General features: G+C 34.9%; 1 protein-coding gene across 13 annotated transcripts in view; it reads left to right on the plus strand.

The window, feature by feature from the left end:
* LOC124414286 (hepatic leukemia factor) overlaps positions 1–21,884 on the plus strand; it is a 212,297-nt gene that overhangs the window by 163,566 nt on the left and 26,847 nt on the right. For 10 of the 13 annotated variants that reach the window (XM_046895323.1, XM_046895326.1, XM_046895317.1 and 7 more), the window contains 2 exons: positions 8,611–8,817; positions 12,368–12,400. The exons of 2 other annotated variants lie outside the window; for them this stretch is intronic. In XM_046895323.1, the coding sequence (XP_046751279.1) occupies positions 8,611–8,817; positions 12,368–12,400 (240 nt within the window). The remainder of the gene's footprint in view (positions 1–8,610; positions 8,818–12,367; positions 12,401–21,884) is intronic. One more of the 13 variants, XM_046895325.1, reaches the window with a different exon arrangement.

Genomic DNA, 21,884 nt, shown 5'->3' on the forward strand with positions numbered 1-21,884 from the left:
GAAGTATTCGGGAATTTTTTGAAATCATCAAAAATAATTCCACGAGTTTGTGAATTCTCCAAATTTGCTATGCAAAAAGAGAATCCAGGCTTTATATTCACACCTTCATCAGCGATTGATGATGGTTATAGAAATATCAACAAATCTTCGTTTTCCATGAATTTGTGGAGTCGATTTTTACAGAACCTAGATTACACGTACCTTTGGCATAATGAATAACCATACGGAATCTCGGATCTTCAACTTCTCAGAAAAAATCCTCTGTATTATATAACGATAAACGATACTTATGACGAAAAAAAGAAAGAAATATCAACAGACCAATTCGCACGCGAACGAAATTTTTTCTTTGTCAAGGAATTCGAATAACATGTACCTTTCTGTAAAAAATCTTGATCTGCTAATTTGTGTACAATATAAATGTACTTTTCAACATTCTTAAGAACATTTTTCAGGATCAGCATATAATCCAGCAGTATTATTCTTTCTCAGTTGAAACATTCGCATTCTGCACATGTTTCTATACATTCACATTTCGGGCAGAATTTTTAACTTCGGCAATTATTCGCCAATCGTGTAATATCAAGTTTATAATTTGACTACTGTTGCTGCTGGTGCAGAAAAGTTCCATCAACATTATAGAACAGTAATAAACATATATTGCTACACCCACATGCATAAGTATATGAAACCCGTGGTGAGGCTCGACTCGAGTAAATGTGGAATAACATTATTTATTGTGAGCTAAACTCGAGGCGCGCACGCGTTGCCCAGATATTACTAAGCTCAACAAACCAGCTGCGGAAACCAGGTCACAGTTAAGTGCGAGTCGAAGTAAGTACAAGACCCCACATCGCCATGCCTGCCGTCATCGGACGACAACTCTGACTCTGCATTCGTGTTATGCTCCGCAAACACCAGGTGAAATTCACCCGCTCTCGTGTGATGGTATAGGGACCGTGGTGTGAGTATACATGGTGTGCCAAGGAGTGCAGCTTCTTTCCCCAAAAAAGTTTCGCTTCACGCTGGACTGGACTTAAGTAAGATTTGTACCAACGGCGCCAAAATACCCTAGATCGGTGGTGATTAATTGTTGCGACGTTGATCTGCGGGGGGAAAATGAGCGGGACTTTAAATAACTCGCACCACAACTATACATGATGACATTACCGAGCAGGGTAGCGTTCGCCAGAAAAATAATTTCCTAACAATATAGAGATTTCTTTAGACAGTTGGTACACATTTCACTCAAAGGCCTTAACCTCGAAGAAAGGGGCGTGTCGTAGGAGTTCTTGGCACACCATGTATACTCACACAATAGCGCTGCGAACGGCCGAATCTGTCCCTACCGACGGGACTCGCACTAACGTTGACGAGTCGTCTGGCGGTTGTTTGTCATCATGTTTCCGATAAAACAAATATTTGTACTGAGAAATGCCTCCTACCGGTGTAAAAAAACTTAAAGTTGTTAGAATAGTTTCATTATTACAGAGTAAACCGTTATTTTGTCCCAATGCGACAGGGTGCTTCAAACCGATTGGTTAATTTCTTGACATGGCGTAGCTACGGCAGCTCACGATTGGCTGACATGAGTCATTGGCGTAGACAAGGGAAAACACCCGTCGGTTGGGACAAATACGGTCGATAAAACGCTGTCATCTTTACAAAGCTCGGATGCATGTCCTTATGCTTATTATATACAGCGTGCAAATGCAAATAACACGTATAGATTTATCAGCGGATGACTCAGTTGATAAGTGATGGTGCCTACTCTGAAATTAGAAGTTGGGGTTACTTTTTACTAAGATTGAAAAATCGTAGTAAAATTTTTCTACTTGTGATAGCGGTTAGAACATTAATTGAAATAGAAGAAAATTTGGTGAAAGTAACTGCTTGGTCTGATTGTAGTCACCGATACTACATTCTCTGATCATCACAGCGTATAACGTACAAAAAAATATGAATTAAATGACCGTAACCAAAAAAATTGTTACATATTATTGATTTTCTTGGTACAACTATTTTGCGGTTACCGTAAAAGGTGTGAATAGTTGAGGAAAATTCAGCACCCATCACTAGACAATTTCAGTCTGGGGATTAGACTCATGTCCAAAATCATACTCATTTTCAAAATTGTACTGATCAAAGATTTTAATCTGCAGCCTGAGCAAAAAAGATTAAAATAACAATACAGCAAAAAAAAAACAGTTGAAACAGAGTTTCAGAAAATGGGATCGAGTTTGATCGAGATTAATTCATTAGCGTCGATATTTCATACGATTATCAATACTACGAAGTTCAACTGAAAAAATTCCGTTCATTAATCGCTTTACAATTTGTTATTCTTCTTATGAAAACTTATTAACCTATATATTTTATTGAAACGTAGCTTATTTTACTGGCAAACAAATAACTTACGAATCCTCAAGATGATTTTTTCTGTCGCTTTTTAGTTAATTAAAAATTTTAATTGATGTTTTTCTAGAATTTACGTTAGATTTATTGTTAAAACTTTGATGTGGTGATTTTTTTGAGTTAAAAAAGTTACAACTGATAAGACCAAGTTATTTAATATATAGCCTAGCTCTAGTCTCGCCTGCAACTATATATACGGTCACAAAATTACCAATTCAGAAAAAGGAGAGTAAAAACAGGGTCTTTTACGCATAATGTCTTAATAAAATTACGTTTATCTGAGTATAATCATCGCCATCACAGCTGCTGTCGCTGTTTTACGAAATTTATTTTCATCTTTTAGATGTCAATAATTTTTTTCTTTTTTACTGTACCATCAAACTGTCGAGTCAATTTCTCTACCACGTTTACTTATTTCAACCAAATGTTAAATCGATACGCGCACATACTGTAAAAAAATATTTCGACGTCTATTTTTCGCACAATTGATTTGTTGTAAGTTGATGTTATACTAAATATCAGCCCTTGAAGATTATACGCAGATAATCAGTCCATGTCCAACGCTATAATTCGGAACGATACCGACTTTCTCGCACATGGACGAATATAACGGCAGGTTTACCATCCAGGAACAAAGTTAGGGACTGACGGGGATTGACGAGAAAAAAGATAAACGGACCACGTGGCGACGGCAACGGAGAAAGGAGGCCAGCCAAATGTCAATCTTTAAAACCGGAGGTATAGATAAAGCAGATAAGCTGGGTTCAACTACTTGTGAGAGTCAAGCCTTTTCGGTCTATCCCAAGCTCCTGAATTTTGCAGGTGTTGCTAATAACCACGAAACGTTCTTACCAAACTTAATTGCATTAAATTTTTCCTGCTTTTCACAATAACCCCACGATTTTACTTACTGCCGTGAGACTTGACTGTAGATCAATTTTTTATTCTCATTTTCTATTCTAAACTATTCACGTTTTTTTCATTTTACTTTGATTTTTAACACCTCGAAAAAGTATTTTTGATATGCTGAACACAGTTTGAAATTCTTTGAAATATTGATTGACTGTTTCTTTTGTTTTTAAATTTATTTTTTTGGTGCCAAAATTTCAAACTGAAGTCAAAAATAAAACCGTGACTGATATACAAATGACAAAATTGATCGACTTTGCTAGTTTGGATATTTTTACGACCGAACAGATTAAATGATTTGTAGATATTCACCTGATTTTTTGTTTTCATTTTATAAACTTATAGAACATTTTCTGAGAGAATATATTCTGATATTTGATAAGAAGGGAAAACAATCCTTACGCTGCAAACTTCATACTCATCGGAAATCGGCCGCTTTCCGTATTGTTCAAATTTATCAATTCTGAAACGCAGGTATTTTTGCTGAAACAAATTTTTTCACAAATTGAATTCATAATATGCCAAATGTGGTGTTTCGGAATTATAAAAAGTAATTTTAAAAACAAGCCTTCCAAGTTACTCGAAATTTGCACGGTGAATTTGTAACATTTAATCTACACTTGGTGTGATTTTTTCGTCAGGCAATATTGAAATTGATTTCCAGTTAAACGTATGAAAAAACAATTTTTATCGATCCGGGAAAAATTATCCTGTTTACCAAATTTTTTACTTCCAATCACACGACATTTATTTCAGCCAAATGATACGATTTGCTCTCATTATAGAATAAAATAAATAATTGCTATGCAGTGAATGAATATAAAATTTCACTTGAAATTAACCAGAAATCGAGCGCGCAAAATTTGCGCCTATCTGAATCATTCTCTTGTCTGATAATTCCGCTGTTGAATTATACGGGACCAAGTCAATCGAACGCATTTGAATTCGAGGGGTTCAACGTCCTCGGCAAATTCTCTCAGCTATGTATGTATAATTAAATACGTACTGCGACATATATCATTTTTATTGGCATTGAAGCTTTTCAACGATCACATCCAAACCAATATACATTTATTTATTATTTATTCAACTTTTTTCACCTGCCATCGCTGCTCTGTCAGTCGTCTCGACGTTGCGTGTGTCTCTTCGTTAAGTTGGTAACACGCACGATACACAAATACACGATGTTACAGAGCAGCTGTTGAGAATCAATTTTAGATTACGCGAGCCCGTGGGCGCCTGACTAGGTCAACTTTACTCGCCGTGGACAATCTTGATGAGCCTCGATCTTGTACCCACTGATCCCATTCACGCCGATCGGCTGTTCGCCTGCATCTCGCTTTGCCTGCACTGATAATAATTATCCGTTCTCATCGGAACAACCGAAAAAATTCGGAAAACCCTCAACGAGGGAAATTTCTAGTTTTGAGTCGCGCAGTCCTCAACTGTTTTCATCTCTTACTCATGATCATAATAGTATATTGTTGCACGAAATTCAGGTTAGGGTCGCGTAATGTCAGATTTGTTAGCGACTGCGCATGCGTGGAGTACAGGAAAGACCGATTTTAACTCCGCGCATGCGCAGTCCCGACTCACTCTCACAGTTGATAAAACAGTTACCTTACGTACCGAACACAAGCATAAGAAATCGCTTCAAACATGCTTGCGTTTTATAAAATATCGCGATTCCCCCGATCCAAAATGAAAGAAAGTTTTGTGAATGGAACCAAGAAATTTAGTTTCAATCTCGTTACCATTTCTTTTTTTATTATGTTTTCTCGTAACTATAATATAGGGATAATATGGTGTTGCTGCAACAGTAAATTTATGTATTCAAATGAAAAATCTAGTCTACTCGACAAACTAATTGAATGACGTTATTGTCTTTTATCCAACATTTAAATGATCTTTGAAAAACGTGAAGAATTTTACAAAAATATAACAGAAAAAACATAACTGACCCGCAAATATAAATTGCAATATTATATACGTAACGAAATTTTTGCCGAAATGGAGCTAAATTTTTTTGACCCTGATCTGCGAGAAACAATTGTCTAAAAACATATTTCCGGAGTATCTAGTTTCTAGTTCTAGAAAAGTGTATTAAATTTGGCCAGCTTGTTTTCAAGTTACGAAAACTTTCAAATTACGTTCAATGCATATTATTCTGTGGAAAAGTTTTTATTTTATTTTTTTCAAATGCTTCGTACACCGTAACAAATTATCTAAAAAATTATCATTTTCTCAACTTTAGAAATTATCTCCAAATATCGTATAATGTGAATTTCGTGAAGCCCCTTAATCATACGTGAATCAAATTCGAAGCTTGTTACGTCAAAATTCAAGGTAAATGCATTCTTTGAAATCTTCACAATGGCACTAATAACGCTGATTTTTACCATTTTTTCCATTTTTCAAAAAACGTACTTGAATCTCTTAAGTTGGATGCCAATTAATCAACCTATAGATAACGATACTGAATTTCTATTTACACACAGAGCGTGAATTCGCACAAACTCACGGACGGGTGAAGAAAAAAAATTTAATATCCTCAATTCCAACGCGTACGTGTTTAGCGTAGTTTCGAACTTTCTCAATTAAATTTCCATAATCCATCCTATCCATCTGCCTCTATAGCGGTCTGAGAAACGATGTATAATAGTATAAATCCCACCTTAGGTCACTATATCAGATTTTTTTTTTTTGCACAAGTTATATGAACATAATTTCACACCATCAAATAAACAATATTCAATTTCTGTAACAAAAAGTATTTATTTCTTAATTCAAAAGTTTCCGAGTCCTATTTAGATACACTATTTCTAATTATCTCTCGTAAATTTTCTCCACATGGTCGTTTGTAACATCTCGTTTTATCCACCGTATAAGTAGTTGTCTACTTATCCTTGCCACGTTGGTAAGTGAGCGGCAAATTCAATTTGAGAAATATGCTTTCTTTATATACATATATGTATTTTCATATCACACGTATATTTGAATTGATAATAAAAAAGTAAATTTTGCACGCTCGTGTTATAAATTAATTAGTTTTCGTGCCATCTCGCCCCTCTCGATCCCGTTCTTTGAGTTTTTTTCCATTTTTACCCTCCTTTGTAGCACTTTCGTTTGTTGCGTAACACGATCCACGACGCTTTTTGTTTCCTCATTTTTGTTAATTGCTCCGGTCGGTCGACGTCGACGCCTTGGCTCCAGACACGAGAAAGTTTGAAAGTGAATTACGGTTGGGAAAAGTTTTTCAACTGTGAATATAATCATCATAAAACAAACTGATCTCCGGCCACTCTCTGTATGTGTATTACATATAAGTATATATGTGTGTGTGTGTGTAACCTTTGGTTACCTAGCTTGTCATTATACATGTGTTCGTATACACCTTGTACACTTTATTCCATCTTGCGCTATTTTCTCTTATTGTACCATAAAGAAGTAGCACAAAAAGCGTTCATATTCATTGTCACGTAATGATGTAATATCGATCACTGCTGTACCGGAAATATCGCAAAATTTATCGAGCGTGACGAATGTGAGACCATAAATGATCGAATGTAAGACCGTTCGTTACTAGTCCGCTCGTTATAGTGCCGCTCTGCCTTCGCGTTGCAGTTTCGAATACCTACTTGGGTTGTATCAATTTTATTACAAGATAACCGCACATCGAGAATTCATCAAATTAATGTGTTCGTTGGCTAGGACGATCTATTTGAAAATCTAAGAATACAAAATACTGGAATTATAGATACGATAGTTTGAATATCGATGATTCATTTCAAAACGCTTCCAAATTGTTTAAAAATTGATTTGATTAATTATGTTTCACTCTCATTCGGATAACTATTTTCTACAAAACCACTGAATAAATTTATTATTAAGATTCTCACACAATTTAGTTTAATATTTTCATTTATAGATCATAATCAACGTCGGTGCAATATTACGAAATTAAATATTTCATCACGCCAACGTGATAAAAAACATTATTTCAGTGAGATCGTAAAAGTCAATCTAATTGAGAACAAAATAATCCACCGTCGAGTAAAATCGAACGAATTTAATCGATTTTTCATCATATTTTAAAGCAATTTCAGCTGAAACATCGATATTTAACAAGTTTCGTTTCATAATTGCAGTACATTTGTATGTATGCAGCACATTCAGAGAAAACAACGTAACTCACCCATCTTTTAATTTAATAAATACGCAACGTGCGACTATCTTGCAATAAAATTGACAAGAAGTATCGAATTTCGACTCTCAAACCTTCTCAAATTTTTTTCAAGACCCGAGAACAAAATACCTCTTGAAAAATCTTCTTGCAGACTGACGATTTTTTAATAATTTATAAGTTTCCTGACAATTTGAATAAAAGTATTTCTATTACAAATTCAAATTTCAATAGGTTTGTTTTCACATAGTAATATATTAACTGTTTTAGTATATTCAATTCCTTAAGCCATGGTAAATGTATATATGTAGATGATCTACTTTCTCTCTCCAAGACCCAGTAGTAGTAGAACTGCTAGATTCCTTGCTTCGGACTCATCCATATCATTCATCAAATGAAAAAACTTTCGATATCCTTCCTCATGCGAACATAATTCAGATGACAAACTCGTTTCTCCAAAGTATTAACAATCCATAAGAAAGCGCAATACCTAAATTTTTTGTTGGCAATTCTCGGATCTATTATTTTTTATTTTTAATATACAATTTGCTTTATACGGTTATATATATTGTTGCTGTGAAAAATTTTATTCCATAATAAGTTTTTAAAATCGTAAATATGTTTATATTTACACACTTTGGAGCTTATAAATGAAACCTAATGAAAGAAGTGGGAGAGAGAGTCCAAGAAATTTTACGTGTTCTTACATGGTGGCAGGGGGGTTAAAAATGGCTAAAATCGTCCTTAGGTGATTAATGAAAAGCCCCTTACAGTATATAATATACACGTAAAAAATCATAGTAGCTGCAAAGATTTTAATTGCTTATAAAATCTAACTGATATAGGGCTGGAAACATAGAAAGTGATGACAGTTTAATTATACATATATCTCGGTCCAGGAAAGTGGGACACGTCCGTAATTTATGGACCAGTTTTTCACCCTCTTTTCAGTTGCTCTATATATTAATAATTTGTAGAGTATAATGTGGAATCATTTGTAGACATTGTACATATTTTCAACTGTATGCTTATGTGTATCGTATATGTATATGGAGTGTTATTTTCGTTCATTTGACACGCGTGAATCTCGTTTGTATTCGCAGACTGCACGTCGCGAGGCGGCGGCGAGTCGAGATCGGCTGCAGGCGAGAAAAATCCGCAGCATCTTCCAAGAGGCGAGTCAGAACGGCGAGAGCCACCTCCGAGTGGGAAGCCACAGGTTGCCACGTCACGACCTCCTCCTCCTCTTCCTCCCATTTTATCTCCTATGCGAGACGCAGCGAGAAACGAAGAGTCTCAGAAACCGGAGAGTAAGAGTCAATTCCATTTCCGTGGTCGCTGAATCACACTCACTCATCACGGTAGAGTCCCTACAAAACAGAGTCCAGTCAATCGCTCGCTTCTACCTTGGCCGCCATTTTCTCACGAACCAAAATTCTGAGAAGTTTTAACTATGTATACCTAAGCAGGTAGAAACTTTGATGTCATATGATAAATATATTGCAATATTAGCTTGTATTATGTTTATTCATTAACAATAATGTTTGTACGTACTTATACGTGATTCAAATTTCCCGCGATTTCAGTTCGTCGTGAAATGGCGGCCAAGATGGAGGCGATTGATTGGACTCTGTTTTGTAGAACTCACAGTTCATTTTCTGCAGCGCGGGCGGCCGTTTCTCTTAATATGTATTCCCTCAATAGTATCTCAGGTGCAAAAACCTTGCGTAAAGTACATTCAAGTATTAAACATCCACTACGATTCCGCGTCAAAGTAACCGTGTACTAATCAGATTCTAGACTGGAGTAGAAACCGTTAATGAAATTTATTCAACTGCTATTGCAGGGCTTCCAGTAGTTAAAAAAAAAAGGCCAACCAAGTACCAGTCACTATAAATTTTCCATTTTATCCCAACTAGTTCATAATTTATTATTTTGATTTCAATCTTTACGGAGAGGGGTGTCTGTATGTATATTAATTTATGTTTATATAATGTACTTGTCAACCAAGATTGATTTCAATATCTTTTGTGTACTCAACAACTATTTTTGTGGGTGGCTTTTTTCATTGTGTTTTTTCAGATAAAGAAGACATTTTTTTCGGTATTTACCACTTTAGAATCCTTGGCGCGTGGTTTTTGCATCCCAGAGGCTTTTGGAGGGTATTTCACTACTTTATGCAGATTTTCATAGCTTTGATAACGTGAATAATTTTTCTCAAGCCAAAATTATGATCTTCAATATAATATTTGATTAACGTAAATTTATTTGGATTTTTTTCTTTTAATTTCTCAACATTTATCTGTTGCTGTTACTTCAAATAATTGAAATTTGAATCTTTGACTAATTTTCAAAAAAGGATTGTTGTAAATATATAACAATCCTATGACGGTGGAGGGCCGCAGTGTCTGCTTGACGTCTTTTTCACGTACTTTGGTATGCTGCTTACAAGAATGCTTGATACAGAATTAAATTGAAACATAACATCAAGCAGAGCTTTATTCATTTATACATTTTTCTTACCAACTTACCGCTGAAAAAAACCCAACACATCCAGGACGTAGAAACTATGCTGCCGGTGACTGTTACCCTCGAAGGGTTAGAATAAGTGTTGATCGAGATCGTCTATCGCAGTCACTCTCACTGCGCGAATAGAAATAGCGTGGAAAGGAATGTTGCAAAACGGAAGAAAAGAAAGCTTTGCGAGTTGTTATTCAACAGTCAACATCACGACTCAGATAATACATCGTGCCATAAATATGGCTTTAACAAATGGATGAAAAATGTCATTCGTTAAACCAACAGCTCACGTCACATAACCTAAAAAATATGAATGCTTAAGTCCTGATTGAATCGGGCCATTCAAAAAATTAAAAACTCGATAGTTTTTGTGTTGAGGTTAAATTGAATCTCGTGAAATAAGTATCTTGCCATGAATTCGGTGTATTATTGAAGTTAATCAAATTCAATGCTACTCTCGTGTCTTTGATGATCATTTTTACCCGTAGATGGCGTCAGAGTCACGCCTCTTCCCGATAATCTTGTTAAATCGGCGATTTTTCCTCTTCCCTCCTATTTAACTCACTGTCTTTCGTAATTCACTTATTTACCCCTTCTCAAATATGTTTTAACAAATGGAAAAAACAAATTTCAAAATTCAACGTGGCGGGGGTTTAAACTGTGTTTTTTTCAGTTCTGATCTGAAGTTAGCAACGCTGTCAAAAACAAAAGAAACTTAAAGTATCGAATTGGATTCAAATCTCAAAAAATATTTCACCTAGTCACATTTTTGTACTCTGACTACGGAATCGAATGTATTTCTAACTGATTGACTATAGTACATAATGCTTATACATTGAAAGTGCCAACTAATCCGAAATTGGAAACGAAATCGTTCCTGAAAAAACCGTATTGAAATCGGTAAAATACACACAATTTTTATTGCTTCGTAAATTATAATATAAATTTCAGAGAGGAAATTTAATTTATTGAAGTACACATATACCGTGTGTCTACGAGAAAAGTGCGGAACTTATACGCGTGCGTCACGTCGCTCGAAGTTTATTGGTCGATAATTACCCTCTGATTCAGCAGCCGACGCAATACCAATCGCGACTGTCAAAAAATGTCCCTAGGAGCCCACCGTTAGCTGTAGGCTCCTAAGGACATTTTCTGGTAGTTGCGATTGGTATTGCGTTGGCTGCTCAATCAGACGGTAACTGTCATAACATGTCCCTAGGAGTCCACAGCTAACGGTTGGCTCCTAGGGACATTTTTTGACAGTCGCGATTGGTATTGCGCTGGCTGCTCAATCAGACGGTAACTGTCGGCCAATAAACTTCAAACGACTTGACGCACGCGCATAAGTTCCGCACTTTCCTCGTGAACACACGGTGTATATATATACGTCTGTACATCGTCGATGCTTCTCCGGTTGTTTTAATAAACTCATTGAACTTATTTCGCATGTATCAAAGTAGATGGTCTTATCAGACTATCGCGCCAATTTACAAGAACGACGTTCTAATCTCTTCTCGATTATATTGATGATGGTGATGCATTGATATAGATAGGTACACGCCTGGGTGTAAATACATATAACTTCACCTACATGTCGTTAAATTGCAAACAGGAAATTGCCTCCACGCGGCTCGACATTATGAACTGATTATGTAGGCTATTTTTACTGATTCGCGAATCTCGCTGCTTGAATTTACGCTGTAATTACCTATATCCTGAAGAAAATGATAAAAAATCTTTTTTCCCTGATCAGCAAACAATACCAGCAGCATTTTAATAACCGGTAAAAATTTTCTCACGGTATATAAAACCTGCAGAAGTTTCAAATTGAAATTTGATTCGACAAGCAGGTGATGGAATGATTTATTCTGCAAAAGTCAATACCGAAATATTGGAGAGCTACTGTGGATTTTACTCCTTAAAATGTGCCCATAAACCTTATCATTGTGAAAAAAATTTCATAATCACGTCAGTAAGCAAAAAAAAAAAAATCAAACGACTTACGATGACTTGGCTTATTATTTTTAGCTTTGATGTATATCTTACTTATAAAATTTATTTTGAGCAAATTCTTGAACTCGTTGTAGCCTTGAAAAAAATATCGGCAGCTTTCAATCAAAATTTGTATATTTTTCATATTTTCCCTGGATTCATTGCATGTACAGACACAGATTATAAATCATTAATCAAACGAAACGTCAGAGGTTCCTGGAACAGTTCATCTTCACCTGTCTAACTTATTTACATAATTGATGCCCATTTATTAATGTTTCATTTATTTATTAATTTAACACAATTAAGAGATGCAATTTAAATATATTTTCTTCTTTGTTGTTTCAGGTAAGGCGGTTTCTAATAAACCTGAAGGATATCGTGAGTATCAATACACTATATATATATGTATAGATATATAGACACACACACAAATATGTCCCTCTACAAATGTCTGATCCATAAATCATTATGCATACGGTTTACTGACTTTTGCTATCTGAATGTTAATTGGAGTAGATTAGATACACGTCGTATAAAAGAATACTGGATCATACTCACAGTGAACGCTAGTGAACTTTTTTTTTTTTATTATTATACACGTGCCAAGTCAATTGTGAAAAAGAAATGCTTAGTCACTGCAGATTAAACACTAAATTTTTTCTATCAGAAGACAGCAAAACCAATTTTTCGTTTAAATAGACCTGGTCAGGTCACTGTAATAATGGACTTCACCCAACTCGTGGTGTATGAATTGTAGAAAAATTTGACATAGTATTTAAACGGCAGCGAAACTTGTTCGCCTGTGATGCTTTATCAATTTTTGCAAATTAGCTAACATCGAGAAACGTCGAGATGAAGGCGAAACAAAGCAATGGGCCTAGTCCCACCAGTCCCAAGGGGCCTACTCTCTCCATCTCCAACTTCCAAATATTACTATGCACTAGTTCATTTGTTTGTTTATTTACTTTCATCTTGAATTGTAAGCTTCTTTTTTGCCATTTGGGAAGAAATTATGTCGCATTGGAACGCAAGTACATCTGGATTAAGTAATACAGGTGTAATAACGTGGAGCGAAAGTGATGCTATTAACTGACCTACACAATGTGTTTGACCGCCTTTCGAAAACTAGGATATATATCTACATGCATCTATTGGGAAATGATCTCACGACGTCATAGCCTGGTTGTCGGCGCCATTGTATCACCACATAACCTAAGTTTTTTATTGTAATGACCGAAAATCGTAATTTTTGGGGTTCCAAATTATTCCTGACGTATAAATTAATGAAACGTAACCAATGATATACCGGTTCTACAGCCAGCTGTCAGCTTGGTTGCATTAGTTTGATTTTCTTCCACCAATCCCAATGCCCTAAATGACCATCGCCATGCAGCAATGACGAACTTAGCGCGGTCTGCTTGAATTTAAGGAATCTTTTTTCTTGTATATACGAAGTACTTGTGTATATTTGGGAAAAGTTGAGCAGCTAATTGACGGTCTCACAGTTTTCGAATTTTCTTTTTCTTCGAAGCTGGAATTCTGACGAATATACAGCTGTAATAAATTGCCAGGGAATCTTAGCCGCTATCGAGAAATGTTTTGCAGTAACTTCCGGGTGCTCAAATTTTCTGAACTTTCGAACAACTTTGAAATCCTGAAATATCAAATTTTGGTGATACATTTGAAAATTGATGTCAACTCTAAAAATAAGAAACTATGTGTATTAATTTTTTGTAAAGTAGTCATTTTATGCAGTGGAAATTTCAGACTCAAAGAGAGATCTTTAGAGATATATTGCCAGTTAAAATGAGGCTTCAACGGGTTGTTTCATCGAATGATTATAAAAATCATCTTCTCGAGATTTAATTTGAAAGTGGAAATAATGATTGAATTCCTTCTATCCAAAACAGAGTTTCTTACTAAATACGAACAAGCGTCTATTTTTCTCGTCCAAACAATTTCTTATCCCACTTGATAGCGTTTTTTTCCATGTTCTTAAATTGAACATACAAATACTGAAACCCAGACCTAAATCTTATTGTGAAAATTTTAGAATATATGTTTTTGTTGAGTAAATGCGGTCAATTTTTTTTTTTACATCTAACGAACATATCTTCGCAAAGAATTTTGGTTATTCCAAACAAACTTTCGCCAAGTCGGAGCAAAATTGAAAAAACTATCCAGAAACGTGATTCTTCAACTTGAAAAAAAATTGTCCAAGTCCATGTAACTCGAAAAAACTGTATTTGACTTAGAGAAATTTCTCATTCCTTCTCCCTGTCAATAAAGAATTTCGAAAAAATTAAAAAAACTTTCATACTGATCTGACGATATTCTTACATGTAATTATGCCAATGGAAAGTTATCAAATCAATAGAACTCCCTTCAATTTATCGAAATAGTGGAATTCACTGCTCCGTGGAAGTAACGACGAACACTTTTTTTCGTTTACTTTTTTTTTTACCCAAATGAAAGCGATCAATATCATTTTGTAGAATCAAAGAATCACACGACCAATGAATTGAGACGACACTCTTGTATCGACTGATACCCTTACAATTAGGACAGAAAGAAAGAAGAGTGAGAGAAAGAGAGAGAGTCGAGATTATCGCGGAGCTGGTCTTGGTCGTTGTCCAATTGGCGGAGTAGGAGGGCGAAATAGGGCAACGTTGGTGGGGTCGGGGGGGGGGGGGGGGGGGGGCTAGTGGTGACGGCGTTGGGAATCGGCCCGGAAATAACACGAGTCGATGCTTGTCGGGGGAAAGTGGCTCTGCAGCTTTCACTTGTTGCTCGGCGAACCTCGACGAGTTCTCACTGCTGCTGCACCGGCATGAAGACTGTTCCTCATCCCGCGATTTGACGGCAAATCGTTCTTGCGAATCGCTGCTGGACCGGAATACCTATTGCATTATTTTTATTTTATTTTTTTCTCCGACTGTAAAACGATCTGAAGCTAATTATTTACCGTAAAAAAAAAGAAGAAAAAATTCAAATAAATAAATAATACTCCTGAAGTAGAGGACGTGTATGGGGTTGTATCGGTTTTGAAATTTAAAAAAACACAGTTGAAATTTTGTTCTTTTACATCCTTAGTAGTTTGAATAAAAAATGATTCCTTCATTATATTAAAAAAAATTAGAGAAAATATACTTTTTTTCACCTTCGGAACCTCCGAAATCTGTGTGACCCCTTAAGACATACTGTTTAAGAGGCGCCTCACAATATGTTATTTCCCCTAATATGAACAATATACATATATGTATGTATGTATAAAAAATATAAATTTTTCAGTTTTTCTTGCCGCATTTTGAAAAAAATAATCGCTATCCGTAAGTACGATCGTACAGATAATCGAACGATATTGAAAACGACGAAGTAAAATGAATCCATTTCAATTATAAAACGGGGAAGAGTCAAATTTAAAATCAATGTGATTCTGGCAAAAAGAAAAAAGAAAGGACAAAAATTGCTGCGAAATTATTATATTTATATATATGTTATTTTATCATTGATTGTTTTCGTAGAATTAAAAAAAAATCCAGGGTATTATTCTTCTACGCCTATGCTTTTTATCCGTCATTTTACGCACCGTCTCTGGCGGAAAATAATTAACGTCGGTATTGACGGATTGTTTTATAACGATTATCGGGACTGTCATAACGTTGCGTCAGTGCAGTACCGTAATATTATCATTCTCACTACGTAGTTGTGATATCAACAATGCGAAATTGTCGTGTTTATACAATTCTACGTTTTTTATTTTAACATATAATATTTAGTACTGTTATCATTGTTTCGAACAATACAATCACCGTTATAAACGTTTTTCCCGCCACTATAATATCGTTGCTGTCGTTAAAATAATGACCTTCAATCGAATATCGTGCATCATTTTTCCAGACATAATTATCGCAGTGGACATATTTCTGATGGCTTTCAAGATCGTTATGGAAACCACTGAGACCATCAATATTATTATACAATCATTAAAATCATCGATATCATTGAAATCCTAGAATTTAATGATGATAAAGTCGTTGAAGTCACCGACATCATTAGCATGGCAACATTGCTGTTATCATTATTTTTGTCAAGATAATCGTTATTTCAGTTATAAATAGTCTTGTCGCCACTAATAGTTTTCAAGTCATCGTGATAGTTAAAAATATTAAGATTATTGAATCCATGATCACAGAATTATCACAATTATTTGCGTAGCAGCGATGTATAGTGATTATTATCTTAAAAATCACTTTTTGGTTGATATATGATCGTGTATAACGATCATTAGTTATGCGCTGAATTACAATTTATTGTCATTAAAAACTCCTCCATTGGGTACAATGACTCGATTGGTAGCGTTTGGGTCATACAAAATCGAAAGTAATTTTTGTTAATAATTATTTTTATCACAAGGGATCATCATAGTGTTAACGGGTAGAAAAGAAGCCGATTTTCTTGAAGTCTGATTTTTTTGAAGAACAAAACATAAATTTCTTTTTTATTTCATTTTTTTAACGTTCATTTTTATTCCGGTTATTTAATTTTTTTATATTCTTTTTTACGGTTCGAAATGTCTTCGAAAAAAGGAAATCTCACGATTTACACGATTGTGGCCGTAAATATTATCTAATACAAAGTTTGTAAAAAGTTTATTTATCGTTTAAGAGGTATTTTTTTTCATCAAACTTAACAAACTGGCGACAATTTGAAAAAAATTGTCGAATTTACCCTATTTTTTTTTTTTATCAATATTTCGTTAAAAAAAAATACGAAGGCTTAAAAAAAAAGCTTCCATCACAGGACTAAAACACTGGTGTAAAGAATGCTATTTCCAAATTTTTGACGGATAACCCGTAAACTCGCTCTTTGAGAGTGCACACAGTTTTGAAAATCTGCGTTTCGAGAAAAACACGGCGTTTAAGGTTTTCACTGCGGAATTTCCATGTAAATTGTCTACTTACGATCAATCGGCGATGCTAGGTCGACACAATATCTCGTCTATACTTTCGAATAATGCAAATAAAAGAAAAAATATATATATATGTATTAGGGTGGCGCAAAAAAAACCGCCTTTTTTTGTGACTCGTGTGACAAAATGTTAGTTTTTGATGTTTTAAGAGCCCACTCCAAAGGACAGTTCTAAAAAAAATTTTTAAGAGGTCGTCAAAAATCGAATTAAAAAAAAAAAAATTTCTCGTTACGGTATAATTTTATGGACAAAAAAAAAATAGGTTTCCGAAAGTTTCAGTTCAAAATTTTAGTTTTGAAAGGTCGCTCATAATTTTTTTTCAATTTTTTAGTGCACTTGTTTAGATCTTTTCGAGCGACCTCTTAATATTCATATTAAAATTTCACAAATTTTTTTTCTCTAATTCAGTAAGAAAGAATCGATAACAATACACCACAACATGAATTAAAAATCTAACAAAATACTGAAAAAATAATTTTTTTAATTTAACTTTTTGACGATTTTTGATATTTTTAAAAATTTGTAGCGACCTCTTAAAAAATTTTTTTTAATCTGTCCTTTGGAGTAGGCTCTTAAAACATCAAAAACTAACATTTTGTCACACGAGACTCAAAAAAAAAATTGTCGGTTTTTTTGCGCCACCCTAATATGTATACATATTTGTTGAAAATTTTACACCAGGATGATCCCTTGACGCGTCATTTATACCGCTTCGTGTAATATTTCAAAGCCCAGCTTCCGTCGCGATGCGACCTAAATTACACTTGTAATACTTGCGTGGAAAATTGACGTGGGAGATTTTCGGAAACACCGAATTAAACTTAAAACCCACTGGCAATAACGTTTCATATATAGACACGAACTGCGTATAATCCATGACGAATTTTCCCGTACGCGGATCCGTTGCTAAAAACATTGATCTATATTTAACGCGCTGAATAAGGGAAAAAATAAAGAATAAATAAATAAACAGGAAAAGCAATCACGATAATGACGATAGGAAGTGAAAAATTATGACCAACGAGTGTTGCTCGAAAGCGGAATCGTGGCTCGTTCAGCGGCATGCGGCCAACGAGTTTCCGGAAGGAGTTTCATGTATGTGAAATTCCCCCATTTTTCTTCTCCATCCAGATACCAGGTTTTTCCACGCTTGTCTAACGTGTCTCAATTGGAACGCGTATTTGTATTTCCGTAACCTGGAATGCGCGAATTATCTGGGCGCAGTTGTTAAACGAGAGAAATCGACTCGCTCTGTGTATAAATTTATAAAATAAGAAGAAAATAGCAGATAAAAAAAACTAATCGAAACAGAAACTACGCGACTGTTATCTATGATTATTATGCCATTAGCGAACGATTTTTTTTTTTTGCTTCTTCTTTTGCAATCGAATATATATACTATATATATCTTCAAAAAAATGTAAAAACATTAATACCGTATGTAGACATATCGTGGTGGTAAAGATTAGAAAGTGACAAAAGATCTGCAAATATTTATTAGTTATATACCGGTTAATCCGGTTCGAAGAATTTGAGTTTGTTATTAAGTTAGTACAATTTCTTCACGTGTATACGGTACGAAACTTGTCCGTGGTTATTCAAGTCAAGAAGAAATTTGACATGTCAAATTTTTGTAATGCATATCAAATTTTTCGGTTAAAGCCGAGTATAAAAGTGTCGTCAGAGGTTCCGTCAGTTAATCCCCCAGTTGGTCATCGTGAAAATATTGTTCAAGATAACGAAAAAAAAATTCTGTAAAAGTTTGAGCTCTTTATATTAACTGGAACTTAATATTAACGTTATAAACTGGAATTGTTTATTTTGGAATTTTATTACTCAACAACGGATTCGCGTGTCGTAAAGAGCAATACATGGTTTTGTAGGAAATTGAAAGATCTACAAAAAGGTCTGTTGCGATTTCTACTGGTTTAAAAGTTGGTAAAAATATAAATTTTGTACAATAGTTTACCTTAAAAACTTATTTCTTGTTAAGTAATCGGAGATTTTAGAAAAATTTCGATGTTTCAGTGAAGAAGATAACATGAACTTGGAGAAATAACATATTTTTCTCATTTTTTAATCTTTATTTCATAGTAGAAACGATCGTGAAATTTGACATGACGAGTCCTAGAACCTTGAAAAACTTTTGACCTAGTCGAATTACGAAAAAATTTCAATAGAACTTTTTTATTGATCGTTTAATTTCCTACAAAAGTATGTGTTGTTCTTTCCGATACGACAATCCGTTGTTAAGTAATAAAATTCCAAAACGAAAAAAAAAATTTTCCTGTGATATTTAAACAGGGAATGGAAAATCGCAAACCGCCACCTCTGATTATGTTAATATTAAGAACTCAAACATTTACAGAATTTTTTTTTCGTCATCTTGCACGATATTGTCATGGTGACTGACGAAAAAAAATATTCATTTTTTTGGCCCACCCTATTGTCTATGGATGTGCTAAATTTTTTGATTCAACACGATTATCTTCTCAACTCAAATAAGATTTTGACTCTAAAATTATGCAGTGAACTGTTTTTTACTGTTGTCCAAAGACCCTTGTACATTAATTGAGAAAACGAGTTTAGCAGTTGAAGAGAAACTTTCGAAATCTCATAAATTCGAATGAACTGTTTTGGTGGCTGTGTTGATCAGTTCTTCGCGTTGTGTTATTTGAAAGTTTAAGCAGAAATCGATATCAAAGCCTCACACGCTGGAGAATACAAAGTTTCTGTTACGGTTAAACGAATGAATTACTGCTGGTAGAATTTGCAGCCACAAGATATCACTGAGTCTCGATGCTTTCGAAGTTGAAAATATATCACGTTGAAGTTAGTAAGGTTACCTCAACGATGTGTGTTCAGAAAAAATCATTACTTGGACCCTTAAGACTATTCGATGTTCAGCTAGTGAATAATAAAAAAGAAAATATGTTTATAAATATTTTGAAAAATCAACTCCTCAAAATCATTTCAAACTTATAAACGTTGCTAACTTCAGTCTTCTGAAAAAACCAATTCCTTCTGAGACGGGATTTTAACTTTGAAAAATAAACTTTCCTGGACAGCGAAATTTGGAAAGTTATCTACATTGAGAAAGTGTGAAAATATATTGACAATATTTGGCAAAAATTTCAGAATTCCTGCGAAATTTTTCAACACTGAGAGACTAGACGAAATTTAGCCGGTTGAAATGTTGCTGAAAAAAGGCGGGCGCTTATTCATCCGTAGTATGTGTGAGAGGTGTGAGAAAAGAATATATGAGGCGTCGCGTCGTGTGACGCGACGAAAGAAACGAAACTTCTATTCTTACGGTGAATAGATAATAATAAATAAAGTGACGCTATGTAAGCGGCAGATAGAACCAGCCTATGAATTATTTATGTGGACAGGTTTATGGAAGAGGAGCCGCAGAATGTATGCAGGTATGGATGTATGCATGCCTATGTGTGTACAGTTGTACACGCATCTTCAGAAAGACTCCGTAAGAAAATTCCTCTCTGTAGATGTCACGCGTTGGGTCCCCATTTACCGCAAATTCTCATCATTTCTCGCGTTATTCCGCTTTTTCAAACCACACAATCAGGTTTACCGCCCAGTTTCAAGGCCGCGTTTGACAGAAGTCATGTATTGCAGACGATTATGCGTGCATCGTTGCGTAATTTTATAGATCTGCCGAGATTAGAAGAAAAAAAATGTACACTCTCCGTTGTGGCTGGTACCAGTTTCTGCAGGTCTAAAACGGTATACTTTGTATACATTATTTCGGACATGTATATATTAGGGTGCTCCTTAATAGGGTTGTTATTGAATTTTAATGCTCCCAGGGGCTTGAGGCGAGGCTTAAGGCGCTCATAAAGTTGCGTCGTCCACCTCGAAAACGCGGCAAGCCAAAACTCCTATACCGCTCAAGCGATCGGAATGAAACTTGAGCAATTGATGCCTCAATCTGGCAAAAAGTGGAGCGACATTTTGCTTTTTGGAAATTCAGAAAAAAAATTTACAGATCAGTTATCACTTACTGAATTTGGGAAAATTTTCACAGTTGCACTAAAAGGATCGAACTATCCGGTATGATGCCACTCGGCGCTGATCAAACGCACATTTTGAGCCCAGTTTCATAAGATTTGATGGTAAAATGACGAAATGACAACTGATCTAGTTTCACGATTACAAAGAACACCGACATCTCATTTTGGGGACATTTTTTACTGACCTTTCATGCATGCCGGTAATTTTTTACCGACATTACACGCATGCATTACCGGCATGCGCGTAATGTCGGTAAAAAATGTCGCCAATTAAGATGTTGAGGTTCTTTGTAATAAAAAACCAGATCAGCTGCCATTTCGTCATTTTACCACCAAATCTTATGAAACTGGACTCAAAGTGTGTGTTTCATAAGCATCGAGTGGCATCATACCGGATAGTTCGCTCTTTTTGGTGTAACTATGAAAATTTTTCCCGATTTCTGTGAGTGATAACCGATCTGTAAAATTTTTTTTCTAAATTTCCAAAATGTAAAACGCCAAAGATGGTCTTATGCATAAAATTCGTGAATGAAAATGCTCGTATGTTAATTAATGTTCAGAGTTTAATTTATACAAAATTATCATTTTGTCAAGTGTACCTACGAAATGAACAATCATGTTATAAAATATATTGCATATTTCTTGTCGGTTACAAAATTTAAGATAGATTCATGTAATTACATCATTCTAAAACCTCATTATATAATAAACTTGAATCAAAAATTATTCTCTACTAGTATTGATCGATATAATTTGAAGAAAAAAAGGAAAAATGAACAATTTTACTCTGATTGATATTGTGACCTGATCACAATTCTCCACAAAAATGTACTTATTACAATTATTCACACTCGTTCAA

The sequence above is a fragment of the Diprion similis genome, chromosome 13 (assembly GCF_021155765.1).
Source record: "Diprion similis isolate iyDipSimi1 chromosome 13, iyDipSimi1.1, whole genome shotgun sequence".
Taxonomy (NCBI): domain Eukaryota; kingdom Metazoa; phylum Arthropoda; class Insecta; order Hymenoptera; family Diprionidae; genus Diprion; species Diprion similis.